At 30.5% G+C, this 16,544-nt stretch overlaps 1 protein-coding gene across 3 annotated transcripts; it reads left to right on the top strand.

Moving 5' to 3' along the window:
* Positions 12,747-16,248, top strand: LOC109350705 (cytoplasmic 60S subunit biogenesis factor REI1 homolog 2-like). 3 transcript variants are annotated; one of them, XM_019591966.1, is made up of 5 exons: positions 12,747-12,902; positions 13,954-14,535; positions 14,625-14,794; positions 14,914-15,146; positions 15,817-16,248. In XM_019591966.1, the coding sequence occupies exons 1-5, from the start codon at positions 12,798-12,800 to the stop codon at positions 16,041-16,043; spliced, it is 1,317 nt and encodes a 438-aa protein (XP_019447511.1). In that variant the 5' UTR covers positions 12,747-12,797; the 3' UTR covers positions 16,044-16,248. The 3 variants fall into 3 exon arrangements, with proteins under 3 accessions (XP_019447511.1, XP_019447513.1, XP_019447512.1); XM_019591968.1 differs by having other exon boundaries at positions 12,748-12,902; positions 14,914-15,132; positions 15,890-16,248; XM_019591967.1 differs by having other exon boundaries at positions 12,750-12,902; positions 14,914-15,132; positions 15,884-16,248.

Raw genomic sequence — 16,544 nt, 5'->3', positions numbered from 1 at the left:
TTTCTCTTCATACATGAAGAGAAAAATATTTTGTGGGTCCTACCTATTTTTTACTTCTCTCTTTCCTTACTCTCTTCCCACCAAACACAAAAATTCTTCATTTCTCTTCAACTTATATCTCTCATTTCTCTTTTTTGTCGCGTTCTCCTCTTTTGTCTTCTTTTATGCTTTCGCTCCTCGAACATTTCTACCCTTTGATTATGTGAATAAATAAACAAATTAAGCTAATTTTATCCGTTAAAACAATAATTATAATATAAAATATATTAAAATTGCCTCATATAAAATGATAAGGATGGAGGATTATCACTAATCTTACTGAACAATTATGTTTCGTCAATGAGCTTATAAGCTCCTAGTTTAGTTGTGCCAAAAAGACTATTTTTTCTTTTCTATTGACATTATATATTCTTACTCCATTATTAGGCTTGGAGAGTATATCTAATATATCTAATAATCATGAAGATAGTCTTTCAAATAAAATGATCACAAAATAAGTCTCTATAATATTAAAATTATAACGATTTTGGAGGATCTAATTTACATTTTATTCTATATCTTATAACAATTTTGGAGGTGCATAAGATAGCAAACAAATAAATGTATTTTTTATTTAGTTTGTCCTATGCAGTTGGTGCATATATAGGTTAAAATTAAAGATCAACTTATAAATATACCATTATATTTATATAATAACACATAATTTAACCTTCCTTAATAAAAAAGTAATACTTTCATGTTACTAATTAATTATGTACTATAACTGAAATGAAATTGCAAAATGTGAAAAGTTACTTTAGAAGGTAAAATACAATTTGTAACCATTACAAAACAAAAGAATACCCAAAGTTTAAACACATGCAATTACAATTCATCAAATAATTGCTATATAACTAAATCAACATGCATCAATGTATTATTCCATAGCTAATCAAACTCAAATAAAAAGTTAGTGTTCATTGATTTTTAGCTCAAGAACTTTTAACATTTTATTGATAAATTTTTAGCTCACACGGTTATTCTTCTGTATAGAATATGCAAATGCAAGTACATATATTGTACCTTCCCATTATATTATTCATTTATAACTTATCAATTATTTGCTTCACTTTATAATAGTATAAAACATTATAAAGGGTAGGGTCTCACTACCTAATTCAATTATAGAATACATACAATCATGGATAGATTCAAACAGAGTTGTATATATTTCTTGAATAGGTGAACTATTAAAAAAAATTCACTTATTTTTCTTGTCTATATAAAGCAAATGACTCACTAGAGCACATTAAATATTAAACTACAAAGGTAGAAAATAACAACAAAAAGTTTATAAGACAAAAATGGTTATTCATATGTGATTGATCATAATGTAAATGGATTGCGATTCCATAAAATATTACTGGTAATGTCACTAATTCAAATCTTGAAGTATTCTTCATATGAAGAGTAAATTTAATATATAAAAAGTGAATTTAGAAAAGAAATACATGAATTCTATATGTAACATAATTTCTTCATGGTATTTATTTGGTAATATAATTATGGCATATATGTTGTTTTGCCCAATTAAGCTAATAGTTTTTCACTTTGATAGCTTTTTCCCCACTTTTATACCTTAAGATTATTGATATGTGTGAGTTCAGTTTTTACCTATAATTATTAGAATATTCGGTTAAGGTTGACTTACAGTAAGTTTTTTAAATTTATTCTTCATTTCAGTCATCAATTTAATGAATATGTAATAATTTAGATTTATTCATTAATTCAAACTATTGTATTTTCTAAAATTGATGGTTAGGATGAAAAATAAATTTAAAAAACTTACTCTTAGAGTAAGTGAATCCATCCACTTATGTCGAAAGTACTAAAAATACATAATTTTCTCTCTCTCCTCAATCCACATGATGATTGAAGATGATGCCATATGTGGAAAAAATATTTATTTAAATTAGTATAATGGAATACTTTAACGTGATAATATAAATGCAAATAAATTTTAGAGACCAAATTAAAAAACCAAAATGAAAAAAAAACAATTAACTTAATGAATCAAAGTAACAAAGTAACAGTTTTTAGAAAGTGAGAGTTAAAAGGTCTAAATTAAGTACTAGACTCTATTATTTTCTTCTGACACAAACATTGCCGATATAATTGTACTCTTAGGTATTTTCCTTGTTCTGTGTTTTAGGTACAAAATAGATTCATGAATGTCATCAAGTTTATATCTATTAACTTGACAATTAGATATATTCAATTAGTATTTTTGAGAACTTAGGGTTTAAATACACGATGAGATGATGGAGTTTATTTTTCTGTATTCCTAGAACCTTATTATTACTCGTTTTCATTTTTTCTCTTATTTTTATGTTGACTGGATGAGACATTCGTCAACTTGTCTTTCTCTTTGTTAATTATAAGGATTCATTAGATAGGAGTACTACTTGTTCTCCTAATATTTTTATCTCTTAATTAATAAAGTTTTTGTTGATGATTCTATTTGCATAGATTACTAAATAGTCAAAATATATTTTTATAAACACATCACATAAATTGTCATATTACCTTAGAAATTAACTTGACAATTCATGTGCCTCTTCTTAAGATAGAAGCCAAAAGCTCCTATAAATTGAAGGACAAATTTGGCAAATCAATTCTACATTGCGCACTAGGGTCTTATATATGGATCAGGATCTGTTGTCCTAAAGTATTTCTAGAAATCAAAATACTACGACAACAATTATGATTGTCGGATCCGACTAGAGAGTTTCATTGTTATATATCATGGCATGGAAAGAGCGTAAAATTATAAGTGGACAATACATCTTCAACCAAAACCTTAAAACAATGATTTCATATGCATATTCCACTTATAAACTCGTTCAGTTATCGCTCATATCCAATGTAAGATTTCATATTTGCATAAAATCAACACTAATACATTGATGAATGATGAAGGACTTAATAATACACAAATTAGCACTCAACATTAGGACCTACCAAAACATAGACTTTATTAGCATGTCACGACAATTAACTATAAGATGCATAAGTAAGTTCTATGGCTTAAATAATAGAGGATATATAGATAAACAAAAGTATGCAACTCGGAAAGTTTGAGAACTAAAAGTCACAAATAAGAAATGCACTCAAACTACACAAATCATAAAATATGAGAGAAAAGTGCATTAAAGCCAAACTTTTAAATGTAAAATATATGTATATAATATCTTAATGCCTATAATGCACTTTTAAATGATGAGGATTTAATGAATTAAGGACATTATACCCTTAAAAAACAAATGAAGTTTTTTCAATAATGTTTTATATATGATGTAATTAATATTGTACCGGTCATTAAATCGATCAGGATATGGTATAGTGGTATAGCGGTTCAATCGATGGTTCACTACTTAAATCGCATACCGGTAAAGTTAGATATACATATATAATATATTAACATTAATGTTGAGAAATTAATGAAAAACCAATATTATTTTTTATTTCCATTAATGTTAACATTAATCGATATGGTTCAATTGAAAACCGACCGGTGTAATCGGTTTTAACCAATATGATTGCATGACTGATATAATTATTGTAAAGTATTAATATTGGTACTAGTTTATCGGTTGAACCGGTCGACATGAACTAATTTTTATGACTCGTGGTGTCAAGTACGTGACAATGATTTATCACGAGAGTGGTAGGATTTTCCTCTCACGAAAGCAAAAAAGAAAATTTTTGTGGTAAAGTTGGTGTAATCACAAGATAGATTAGCACAATACACGAGAAAAATAACAGTTTTCACAACCTAAAGTGAAAAACATTTGACCCCCAAGACCATATATTGTATTCTGAAAATTGCCCTCAAAATTAGTTTGGCCAATTTTTCATATTCAGTTATTTAACATACGTTTTATGTACCGAATTCCACATACCATATACCAAGAATAGGATTTATCATAAATAAGTCCGATAATAATGATAATGTAAAAATTGACGAACTGAATAGAACGAGTACTATACACCGAAACCGATACTAGATACCCGATAACTATGATACATGATGCAGAAGATACAAGTAGAAAGAGAAAGGAGAGGATTCTCGTGCATAAAGTTTCATGTTAGGTTGTCACAGGAACCATCACAATTATATACAAACAGCCAGAACCATTAATAAGATGTGGACCATTTTGGCTTCTCAAAACCTATATCTGTGTTATTTATATTCCTAAGCTACAATGCATAAATGATTTCTTTTAGTATGGAAAATGTTTTGTCATTAAAAATAGAATCCACTTTATAATTTTTTATTGTTTTAGAAGAATTAGTTATTGGATCAATTTTCCACTAGTGGATACCCTTGATTAACACTTAAAAATGATATTATGCTCAAATATACATGGTTAAGGTCGCATGAGAAAATAACTCACAAATTGATAAGTTAGATCTAAAATTTATTTATATCAAATTTATTTATATAATTTTTTTCCTTCATGCAAGATAAATTAAAGATACATCAATCCTTTCTTTCTATAACCGATCAACATTTATTATATTAATTTCGAAAGATAGAACTGAGATTTACTCGCATGCATGTGCAGTGTCGTAGACAATTAGACATGTGTCATATGTATAACTATAGATTAAAATAATTCTTTGAAATGAAAATTGTTTATGTAAGAGGAAGCAAATAAGTAAATAAAGTAATTAAAGTGATTGATAATAAAAAATATAAATAATGTATAAAAGTTGATACAATAAAAAATTGTAATGGTATATAACTTACTAAAAAATACTTGTAACAAACAAACAACTAATTTATATAAAGTGATGATTTAATATGAGTTTAATAGTTATTTATATAGTTAGTATCATCTATCATTTATGAACATTACTTTTATTATACTAGTGTTTTTTACTTGGTATTTTGTTCTGATAGTGGGAAATGATTGTAAAGAAAAAAATGAAGTGTACATCCTATCAAAGGTCATCCTATTGTCATATTACATTGATACCCTGTGAATTTTAGTGAAATTACACAAAATATCTTTCACTTTTTTACACCTATACAAATCTCTCATAGTTTTTATACTTTCGATACATTGGCCACCTCTGCATAAGAAATAAGTATAATCTTTTAGACTTGTTTCCACAATATATCATGTTTTGTTTAACTTAATTGCATTTATCACATTTTTTTGTTAAAAAGATTACACTTATTTCTTATGCGGTGGTCAGTGTAATGAAAGTATAAAAATCAGGGGAGGTTTGTGTATGTGTAAAAAAGTGAGGGGTAATGTGTGTAATTTCACTAAAACTCATGTGGTGTCAATGTAATTTCCTCTTATTTAAATGATTACATAATATGAAATATATATAAGAGATTTCTGAAGTTAACAACAGTGAAAACAATAAATTTGGGTTTTACAATCAATAATGTGTTATTAAGATTAAAAGTTAGCTATTGGTTACATGATAGTCATGTGCATATATTTTTTAATTATAATCATTTAAATAAGATCCAATAATCCATATTAATTGTACTCATTTCTTACATATAATAGTATATTGTTCACACGTAAATCATTCCCTTTATATATCCAACAAAGGAAAAGGACATACAAATGTATGTCCTATGCATATGCATGTGAAGACCACCACTATTATTGTGAAAGTAGTCCATAAGCCACACAACCTCACATTCACATATCATGATAGAAAATTATAGATATGTATCCAAATTTATCACTTTTTGTATGGGGTAAGTGTTTGGTGCTATAGTAATGTTAGCGCAAATTCAATAGTGCATTCTTCAATAGTGCATTCTTCAACAGTCATGTTGAACATAAGTAATGTTAGAGCTAACTTAATGAGTTATGTTTACCAACTTATTTGATAGAAAGCGTTGTAATGTTAATAAGTTTTATAGCACATAAATAAGAAAACGATGTTGAAGATGACATAGTAGCAATATTTTCTTAATTATGCACTGTTGATTTTATACGACTTTTTAAGTGTAAGAGATATTAATGGTTGAGTAGTTATGTGTCTCTTCATTTATTGAAATATTAATGGTTGAGTGATTATGCGTCTTTTCGTTTGTTGAAATATTAATGATTGAGTGGTTATGCGTCTCTTCATTTGTTGAAATATTAATGGTTGTTCATCTATAAATATTGTGGTTCACTTCATGTTCTACTTCATCAGTAACAATATGTGTTTCTATAGGAGTATGTTCATGAAGATAACAAACATAAAATTTCAACTTAAAAGTACTAAAGTTGTGTTTTTGTTTCAGAATCATGTCAAAGAGGTCTTTAACATCTTTGATCTGGCAAAAGGACTCAGAATTTAGAAGGAATTTGATTGTTATACAGGATTTGTGTTAGATGAAGATTTAATCTATAGATTATTTAGTTCATTCATCTATCAAATCTTTTCGTTCATTTATTCCCTTCATTGTAATATATCAAAGCAAGATTTCAGAAGGAAATTAAAGTGACTGTTATACAATATTTGTGTGAGATGAACAATTAATTTATAAAATATTTAGTTCATTGATTTTCTTCATTCATTTAGGTCATTAATTTCCCCATTGAAATCTTGTCAAGAAGGTCTTTAACATCTTTTGATTTTCAAAAAGTCTCAGATTTCATAAGGAAAGTGTCAATTATACAAGATTTGTGTGAGATGAAGATTTAATCCGGAGATTATTTAGTTCATTGATTTTCTTCATTCAGATCATTATAATCTACCAAATCATTTAGTTCATTATAATGTATTTTGTCTCTTTGAATGAAAAATGAACAATTATTTTAGATGTTAATTTTTTTTTATTTTGTTATTTATTTGAATGATTATTTTCTTTAATATTTTTGCAGTTTCATATTAATAAACACAATAAACAAATTAAAAAATCTTAATAAACACACAAAAAAAAATTAACAAAACTTAATGTTTAATATTTTTGCAGTTTCATATTAATAAACACAATAATATGATAATCTACTTCATAGCAATTTCATGTTAATGTTGTTATACATATAAAATAAATGTTGTTGAACTACAACTCTGACATAGTGGTTGTTTATCCCATTTTGTGTGACCATATTTTTTAATTAATATTTAGGTATATATAACCTTTCTTAAATTAATATTTCACTTTTTTGTGTGCCACATAAATTAAACTCGTTATCCAAATTGTGGCAGTGTCATTTTCACAGTGTTGATTGCAAGTACATATAGTGAAATATTAATTAAATACATAGTTTGTAGTTTGTAGTTTGTAGTTTGTAGTCCTGCTCTTCTTCCTTACCTAATAGGATTACAAGAATGACTTTTATGATGGTTTAACATTCCTCTCTTTATGGGCAAAGATTCCCTATTTTATCTCTCTATCTAACTTTAATATTATATTACTTTTAGGCAAATTAGTCGATCTTAAATGTTAATTTTTAGGTTTAAATTCGAGTTTTTTTAGATCCAAATATGTTTGGGTCTAATTAAGATGCAACAAGATAAGAATAGAGTCACGATTAAGAATATCTTTTTTATGACACCAAAAGTTTCCACTAGTTAAAGAATATTCATTACTTAAGTAAACTTGAAGCTAGTTACACATGAGTTTCAAGATCTCGTAGAGGTGTATGTGAGACATATAAGCTAAGGCTTATCCTTTACCGGTTTTAATTATTGATATTGGGTATTTCAAGTGTGAATAAAGAAGTCTTATATTGGGCAAAAACGGATGAATTAAAGAGCATATAAGTGGATGGATCTAAAGACCTAATACCTTAAGGTTTTGGGTCAAGATGTGGTGTCAAGCATACTTTTATGCTTCTTTCACTTAGCCATGTTATATCCTATGGATGAAGATCTCCCAACAAGTAGTATTAGAGCCAATGGTTTGATAGCTTAACGGAGTATTGAAGCGACAAGTGGTCGGTAGATCCATGAGGACCCTTGTGTCGAAAGTCTTCCTGACGAAAAGTCAAGGCAGCGTGTTCCGTTGATGAAAGGATAAGCAACGATAGTGCAAGTAGATAGAGAGTTGATCTCTAGTGTATCCAATACTCGAATGGGAACTCACACTTGAGAGGGAGATGTTGGGTATTTCAAGTGTGAATGAAGAAGTCTCACATCGGGCAAAAATGGATGTGTTAAAGAGCATACAAGTGGATGGACTCATAGACCTAATACCTTAAGGTTTTGGGTCAAGATGTGGTGTCAAACCTACTTATGTGCTTCTTTCACTTAGCCCATGGAAGAATGTTATATCATATGGATGAAGATCTCCCAACAAATGGTATCAGAGCCAATGGTTCAATGACTTAACGGAGTATGGAAGCGACAAGTGGTCGGTAGATCCATGAGGGACCGTTATATCGAAAGTCTTCCTGACGAGAGGTCTATTAAGTGTCAAATTATTAATGAAATGTATATGACTTTTGGGGCACTTAGTGCGTATTTATGCTATAATTGTGTACAATTCCCGATAACTTAGTTAATCTTGTATTGTTTACGAATTTAATTGTGTTGTTTGTATGTTAGGAAATGATGAACAAATGACAAAAAAAGGAGAAGAATGAAGTTTCTAAACAGTACAAGCATCGTCCAAGCGAGGGAATCGTCGCCCAAGCCACAATTTAGAAGAAAATCATCAAAAAAACATTGTTGTCCCTTGCCCAAACAAGGGACTATCGCCCAGGCTACAATTGGGGGTCAGGAATCCTCTAGCCAATGTTTCTCCCTCGCCCAAGCAAGGGAACCTCGCACAGGCGAGGTGTTCAGGTGTGGGAATGACATCTTCTCTCGCTCAAGCGAGAATCTCTAGCTTGAGCGAGAGACTAGTAGTTGGAACATGATACAGGCAGTTCCGGACATCAGGGGAGAGGTATCAAAGCACTTTCTGGAGCATTCTTGAAAGAAAATTGAGAGAAACACAGTGGAGATTAGGATAGAATTCGTGGGAACGATTCTAATTCATATTTCCTTGTATAATCTCATGATTCGCGCATTGTAATAGCGAGAATGAGTGAATAGTTCTCGTTGTGAGTTTTGAAATTTAATCTTCTAACCTTTGTACTATTGGATTCGATTCTATTGTAATTGTTATTTAATTTTGGGAAGTTTATCCCGTTCTTAATGCTTGAATTTACTTTGCTACTAAGTTCTTGTTCTTGAGTTCAAGTTTAATTGAAAAGTTAAACTTGATACCGAATCTTGATCATTTTCCTTCATACATCATTACTCTAGGAATGGACAATGATGTATGAATTGCTTTCACATGGAAATTAATGCTAGTTAATCGGTCAAATATCCAAGGAATTGGTGTTTGAGTGATTATTTAAGGATTTTACACTCAAAGAATTTATGTGAATGATTTGAATAAAATGTGCATCTGAATCAGTAACTTCATAAGTTACTTGGAATTGAATCATTGGATGTCAATGGGAAAGAACGATGCATTTGGATCTCAACTTATTTTAAATCTTTTTAGTTCGATTTATGATTTTTCAAAACTAATTACAAAATTTCATAAACCAAGTCTTGTAAATATATATTCAATTCATTATTGTAGGAATTAGTGTAAATCCAACCGTCTCCTTGAGCCCGATATCCCGATATCTTGTCGGGCTTTATTACTTGGACAATACGATGCGCTTGCCGTTCCATAAATATCTAACAAGGTCAAGGTAGCATGTTCAGTTGATGAAAGTATAAGCCAACGACAGTGCAAGTAGATAGAGAGTTGAGCTCTAGTGTATCCAATACTCGAAAGAGAACTCACACTTGAGGGGGAGACATTGGGTATTTCAAGTGTGAATGAAGAAGTCTCACGTTGGACAAAAATGAATGAGTTAAAGAACATATAAGTGGATGGACTCATAGATCTAATACATTAAGATTTTGGGCCAAGATATGGTGTCAAACCTACTTATCTGTTTTTTTCACTTAGTCCATGAAAAAATGTTATATCTTATGGATGAAGATCTTCCAACAATTGATAATGGTGTGATAGACAAATCTAACAATACCAATTGCTTTAAGTAAAAACAAGTCATTAGGTTGAATCATGTTCACTCATTCTTTCAAATTTCACATTGAAATAAATATATAATTTTTTAATTATATACTCAGAATGAATTTTATCATAATAATAATAATATTTTACTTCATTAATATTTTGTATTGTACAATGACTCGGTCATGCTCCTTGTGTATTAAAAAAAATGTTTTATTGATAAAGGTAAAATCAATTATAATGATATTTACTCTTTCAAAGAATTATGTAGTCTATTTGGTACCATAAACAAAAAATGAAAGAAAACAAATGCAACTTATCAATTTGGTCTTCGTAAAAATCTAAATTAGTATTAATAGATTATGATTATGAGTCAAAATAGTCATTATTGTTGGTCATAAAAAAATGCTAAAAGAATCAAATTGGTGAACATATATTTTTGGTGACCTTTTAGATTTTTTAATTTTTTATGGAGAAAATTAGTATATTAAAATAGTTTTAAAGGATAAAATAGGTATTTACTATAATGTCTCACATTATGGACCAAAAGTGTTATGACCCATTTTGTAGTGATTGTTGTTATAGATATCTAAGCCCAAAACAAATAACTACCATCAATAGGTTACTAATCCTAATGATTGATTTTGCAATGTGGCCACATTTTCATAAGAAATAAAATGTGATCAATTATGTAATATTTGAGCATGACTTCATCAAACTAAAGCCAATCAATCTTGAATCATGATGGGAATCATATCCATATTCATACAACACTTTTCACACTAATAATGTTTTATAGATCAGTATAATATCAGTATAAAGATTTATACACATTTATTATGTATATTATTTATTTGAATTACTTTTTTTTGAATAGTTAATAATAATTAAATATGAGCTTAAATATATTGAGTACATACATATATCTTTTCTGTTTCTAGTTTTGGTTAAGACTTTTACATAAAAGTTTCAAATTTCACAAGTACTATTCTAGCATCAAAATTGCTCTTAGATTCAACTTCCATAACGTAAACAAATGTTCAATAATCACTTAAAAGAGTAGTTCCTAAAGAATTCTCAACTCATTTAGTGTCATATTTGTGAGTTGAGAGAACAATCATAAAAAAAAAACTATTTATCTGTATGAAACATATACTTTACAGAATAGTGAAAATCTAGGTGGGTTTCTAAAGAGGAAATATTGTATATATAGCTTGTAGTAGTGATAGTGAGTGAACATATATAACTTCTTTGAATTCTACTTCTTTACTTTTAATTGTATATATTAAATTTTGTTTATTCTATGAAGGTATAGTAAAAAATACTATAGTCTTTCATGAGTAATTTTGTATGATGCAAATTGAAGTTTCCACATCCTCCATTTGATAATATATATATATAATCTCTATACTAAGATTGCTATAATGCTATATGATGAGTCCAAAGTTTGCAATGTGATTTCCCCTATAAATCCCTTATGATGTTATAAATTGCAATGTGATTGTAGTTATGTTGCATTGTGACCACATTTGTGATTGTGATGTTATTACTGAGATTTCCAAAACCACAATATTATGACTACAAGTATAATTACAAAATATAATTTAAAGGAATGGTTCTTACCTTATTTCTCGTTTTTCTCATTCTTTAATTTATCTTTCAAATCCCTCATCCTAGTTTAGTTCTAAGGAGTGTAAGGGTGATGATGGTCATATCCACAAATTCCAATGTAGACCTAGTCCATATCCTATCTTTATTTTTGGGTAATTCCTTCATTAACTATTCCTCATAGTTGCTATTATTTTTAATCAAATGTCTTTATATTTTATTTCCCGATTCTAATTAATTTAATTTGTGTTAGTTCAAGTGGTACATGTTTGATTCCTTTTAAGTAATGTCGTTCAAGTTTTGTGGATGAAAAAAATACGCGTTAGGAGAGTTAGCCTCACATACCTATGAATGTTCTCAGCTCGGACAAGATTGCCTCTGGTACGAGGATACTTGTGGAAACCAAAAAAAATAATTAACTCACACAACAAATAGTGAACTTTTACCGCAAACATAAAATTAGAATTTTTTTGTATTATTAAGGTCACCTTTTGGTAAGGAAATAATCTCTTTTAGAATGTATGTCCATTATAACAAATATCACTTATAGAAATTGAACTCTTCACATTTTTATCATTCTAATAATCTAGCTTGTTAAACCAATTTCACTCTCATATGCATAAGCAATGCACCAAACAGCAAGCAAAAGAGAAACAATATACACACTGTGTAATAGCAGAAAATAGAGAAAAAATGAAAAGAAAGTATGTTTGAGAGAAATTATGTTTGAGAGAAATGTGTGTTATCAAGAAGAATGAACTAAGTTGTATTGAAAATGTATTAAGTATCAATTAGAACAACATATATATATTTGAAATACCTAAGTATTATTTATAGCTTCCAAATTCCAATTAACTCTTGATAACTTGATATATTACGAAAGTATACCACCTAACAAAGTTGAAATAACCGAAACTTACAGTAGATTCTGTTATTCCTAAACTTGTATGGGTGGAAGTTTCCTCATTTTATTTGCCAAAAAAAGTGGAGAATTATATTGTAATATGAAATAGGTTCTCTCCACCGTTTCGCTATGCCGACATAAAAACAAACCAAACGACATCAACCTTTTCATCTGATTTTGTTTTTTTTATTTATATATAAATCTCTGTTTCATTGTTCAATTTGTAATAATAAGCAAAAAAAAATAGATAAGAAAATGTGTGGGTTAAGATGCAATGCTTGCAACAAAGAATTGAATGATGAATTTGAGCAAAAGGAACATTATAAATCAGAGTGGCATCGCTACAATCTCAAGCGCAAGGTACCTTCCATTTTTTAAATATTTTTTCTGAATTAATTCTTGTTAAGTGATGCTCAATATTAGGAATTGGATTAAGGTTTATTTTGTCTATTTATATAAATTTAGTTATGATTTTATGTATTCGATGTAGTTGCGTACATCTACTCTCCTCAAATCCCAGTAGGTGGAGCATCATGAACCGGGTCTCTTTTTTTTAGGGAAAAAGTGAAAATTTTGTGAATATGTATGTCATGGGACTAAGGAAAAATCAGGTTTTTATCAATTTTAAGATTATGATGTAACCAAGTAAATTCATGAAAGATTTTAAATTGAAGGTTTTTTGTGACTAATTTGGTTATTTTTGGGACTAAGCAAGGGGTTAGTTGGTGACAAAAAAACTTTTAAGAACTTCAATACTGATTTGAGGGTTTAGTTTGATATACTGTCTTATTTTCCCCTTATATTTCATTAATTATGTGCTGAAAATTGACCTAACCATTTTTCACTTTGTTTTTTTCTGCTTAATAGTTACATTTTTTTTCCTGTTAGGATTGTTATTTTGTATATTGAATGTTATGATTGTTAGTTCATTTGTTCCATACATCTTTAACTGTCATGTCTTTTTTGGGGGCAAATTTTTTGTTGAGTTGTGTGGATGGTGAGAAAGTATGAATTTGGTTTCCAATGAGGGTTAACTGTTGGTCTTTATGGCCTCTTAATTAGTAGTTCATAAGTACCATTTTGAATCCATGTTGAGGCCTAAGACATGTTCTGATCTCGGAACGGGTTAAACTCTCATTCTCCTAATCTTTTTATGTAACAAAAAATTATAAACATGTTCACTTGGTATTGTTGACAGCATAGTGTTTAGCGTGGTTTTATATTGTTCGGAACTGTTGTCAGCAGAGGGATGAGGATTTTATGTTCTAAACTGTTATTGTTGACAATATTCTCGAGGTAGTTTTTTGTTGCGAAAGTGGAGGATTTGGTGATTATCTTGTGTGATGAACTTGATTTATCTTAGGAAATTTTAAAATCAGTTGCAATTTTCCTTTAATTATCTGTAAAACAGGTGGCTGGGGTTCCTGGGGTGACAGAAGCACTATATCTGGCTAGACAATCTGCAATTGCTCAAGAGAAAGATAAATCGAGTGAAACTCCTATGCTCTATAGCTGCGGCCTTTGTGGGAAGGGGTATAAAAGTTCTAAGGCTCATGCTGAGCATCTTAAATCCCGTGGTCATATGTTGCGAGCATCCGAAGAAAGTAATTCAGATGAGAAGGCCATAATCAAGCCTATTCAACGTGTTTTGAATAGGCCTCCACCTAGAAGGGAGATGGTGGATAACTCCGAACATGAAGAAGAAAGTGAAGATGATTGGGAGGAAGTTGATCCCGAGGAGGATTTGGTGAATGTTGCTTCGAAGTCGTTGACTGATTTGAATGTGAACGAACATGCTGACAATGCTGATATGGATGAAGATAATGATGATAGTTTTGAGGAGTTGGATCCGTCATGTTGCTTTATGTGTGATCAAGAGCACAAGACAATAGAAAGCTGCATGGTTCACATGCACAAGCATCATGGATTCTTCATTCCGGATGTTGAGTATTTGAAGGATCCAAAAGGCCTTCTCACTTATCTTGGCCTTAAGGTATAACGCTGTGTTAAAACACCACCTCTCCTCAACAACGAAAACAAATCATTTAATCCTGGTTTCATCAAAGTTTTTTCCTTCTTTAGGTCAAAAAGGACTACATTTGTCTTTACTGCAACGATAGATGTTATCCTTTCAGCAGTTTAGAAGCAGTAAGGAAACATATGGCAGCAAAAGGTCACTGTAAGGTGCATTATGGTGATGACGATGACGAGGAGGAAGTAGAGTTGGAAGAATTCTATGATTACAGCAGCAGGTTATTTTGGTTCCTACTTATTTCTTTCTGAATTTCTACTCCTTTTTTAAATATCCCTATAAGATTGGTAAGGCCTCTTGATACATATCTAATTTCCGATGTTGTTAATATTTGTTCAGTTACGTGGATGAACAAGGCAAGCAACTGGTTGCATCAGGTGATGCTGCTAATGATGTTGAACTTGGTAGTGCTGGGTCTGAGCTCATAATCACAAGGAGAACTGATGATAGAGTATCAACTAGAACATTTGGTTCCCGTGAATTTTTGCGTTATTATCATCAGAAACCTCGGCCATCTCCTGCAAACGATGTAGCCATCACCGCCGCATTGGCTTCAAGGTTTGCCCTTTTTAACCTTATGCTCTATCTCCTATGTAATACCGAGGGTGAACATCTGGCATATCAGAGTAGCAAATCAATCAACTTTGATACAGCTCTGATACAACTCAAGATACTGTTTGATCTGTTTTTAAATGTGTTTATCACCACTATATGCAATACATTACCCCGAGGCATAGCATTAGATCATTGTTTAGTCATGATGCTTTTGAATTGTAAACTACTGCATAGAGCCATTCTTTTGAACTGTATTAGAAATGCTTTCGTTTGAATGGGAAAGCATAAATTATGATCTTTTTGTTATGATCAGAAGTATTTTATTTTGGTATATTGTGATCCTCATTGTTATATAAAAGGGCTGCCCAGTGCACGAGGCTCCTGCTTAATTGGGTCTGGGGAGGGTAGATGTACACTGCCTTACCCCGTAAGTGGAGAGGATGTTTTTAGGATTTGAACCTGTGACTTCATGGTTACTAAGCAACAACCTTACCTTTGATCCTCATTGCTTTGTATAATGAGACATTAACCGTGAGAAATCATCAATGCCTTTAAAAACATGAATCATCTATCTAAAGTATGTTTTGTTTTTGTGTATATAATAAACTTATGTCAACGTATCGAGATCAAATCATGTATTTAATTGCAAAAACAAATCCTGCATCCGTGTTATATCGTACCCGTGTCGTACCAAGTATCTCGGCTTCTTAGCATGTCACAAGGTGATATTGATCTTTATTTCTTTTATGTTCAGGTACAGAAGCATGGGTTTGGCCACAGTCCAATCAAGGGAGCAGATGTTGAGGATGAAAGTTCTGAAGGAGATGAACAAGGTAGGTGTGGAGATTATGAGGAGCAAGATAGGGATGAAGAGTAATGTCATTAGGAACCTGCCAAAGAATTGCACCTATTAGTCTCTCCTTCATCACTTCATATTGCTGCACTACTATACTCTGTATGAAATTAAGTGGTGTTTTGTAATAGTTTTAAAGATATAATAATGCTTCTTTCATGAAGCAAATATAGATTTCTTGTTCTCCAAGCATCCACAAATTTGTTGGGGATAACCCAATGGCACTATTTGTTTGTGTTTTAATTGCATTGCATGCTACTTTTCCACTGTGGTGCACAGTTTACTTCTTTTTTTGGTTTGATGGAATCAGTGGCTTCAATACGGTAAGGTTGTTTGCCTTGTAACCTTTGGAGGTCTTGGATTCAAATCGTGGAATCGATCTCTTCGCTTGCGAAAGTGAAGTTGACCTTTACTCTCCTCAGACCCACTTGGTTGGAGATTTGTGTATCGAGCAGCCCTTTTATTGATAGTATCACACTATCAACATGGGTATACACTTGTTATTTTATAAGTTGTGCTACTATATGTTCTAGCAGATGAGATGATGGAGAATTCTAATTAT

The sequence above is a fragment of the Lupinus angustifolius genome, chromosome LG06, assembly GCF_001865875.1.
Source record: "Lupinus angustifolius cultivar Tanjil chromosome LG06, LupAngTanjil_v1.0, whole genome shotgun sequence".
NCBI lineage: Eukaryota > Viridiplantae > Streptophyta > Magnoliopsida > Fabales > Fabaceae > Lupinus > Lupinus angustifolius.
The sequence above is the reverse complement of the archived record's forward strand: the minus strand, read 5'-3'. Positions and strand labels throughout refer to the sequence as shown.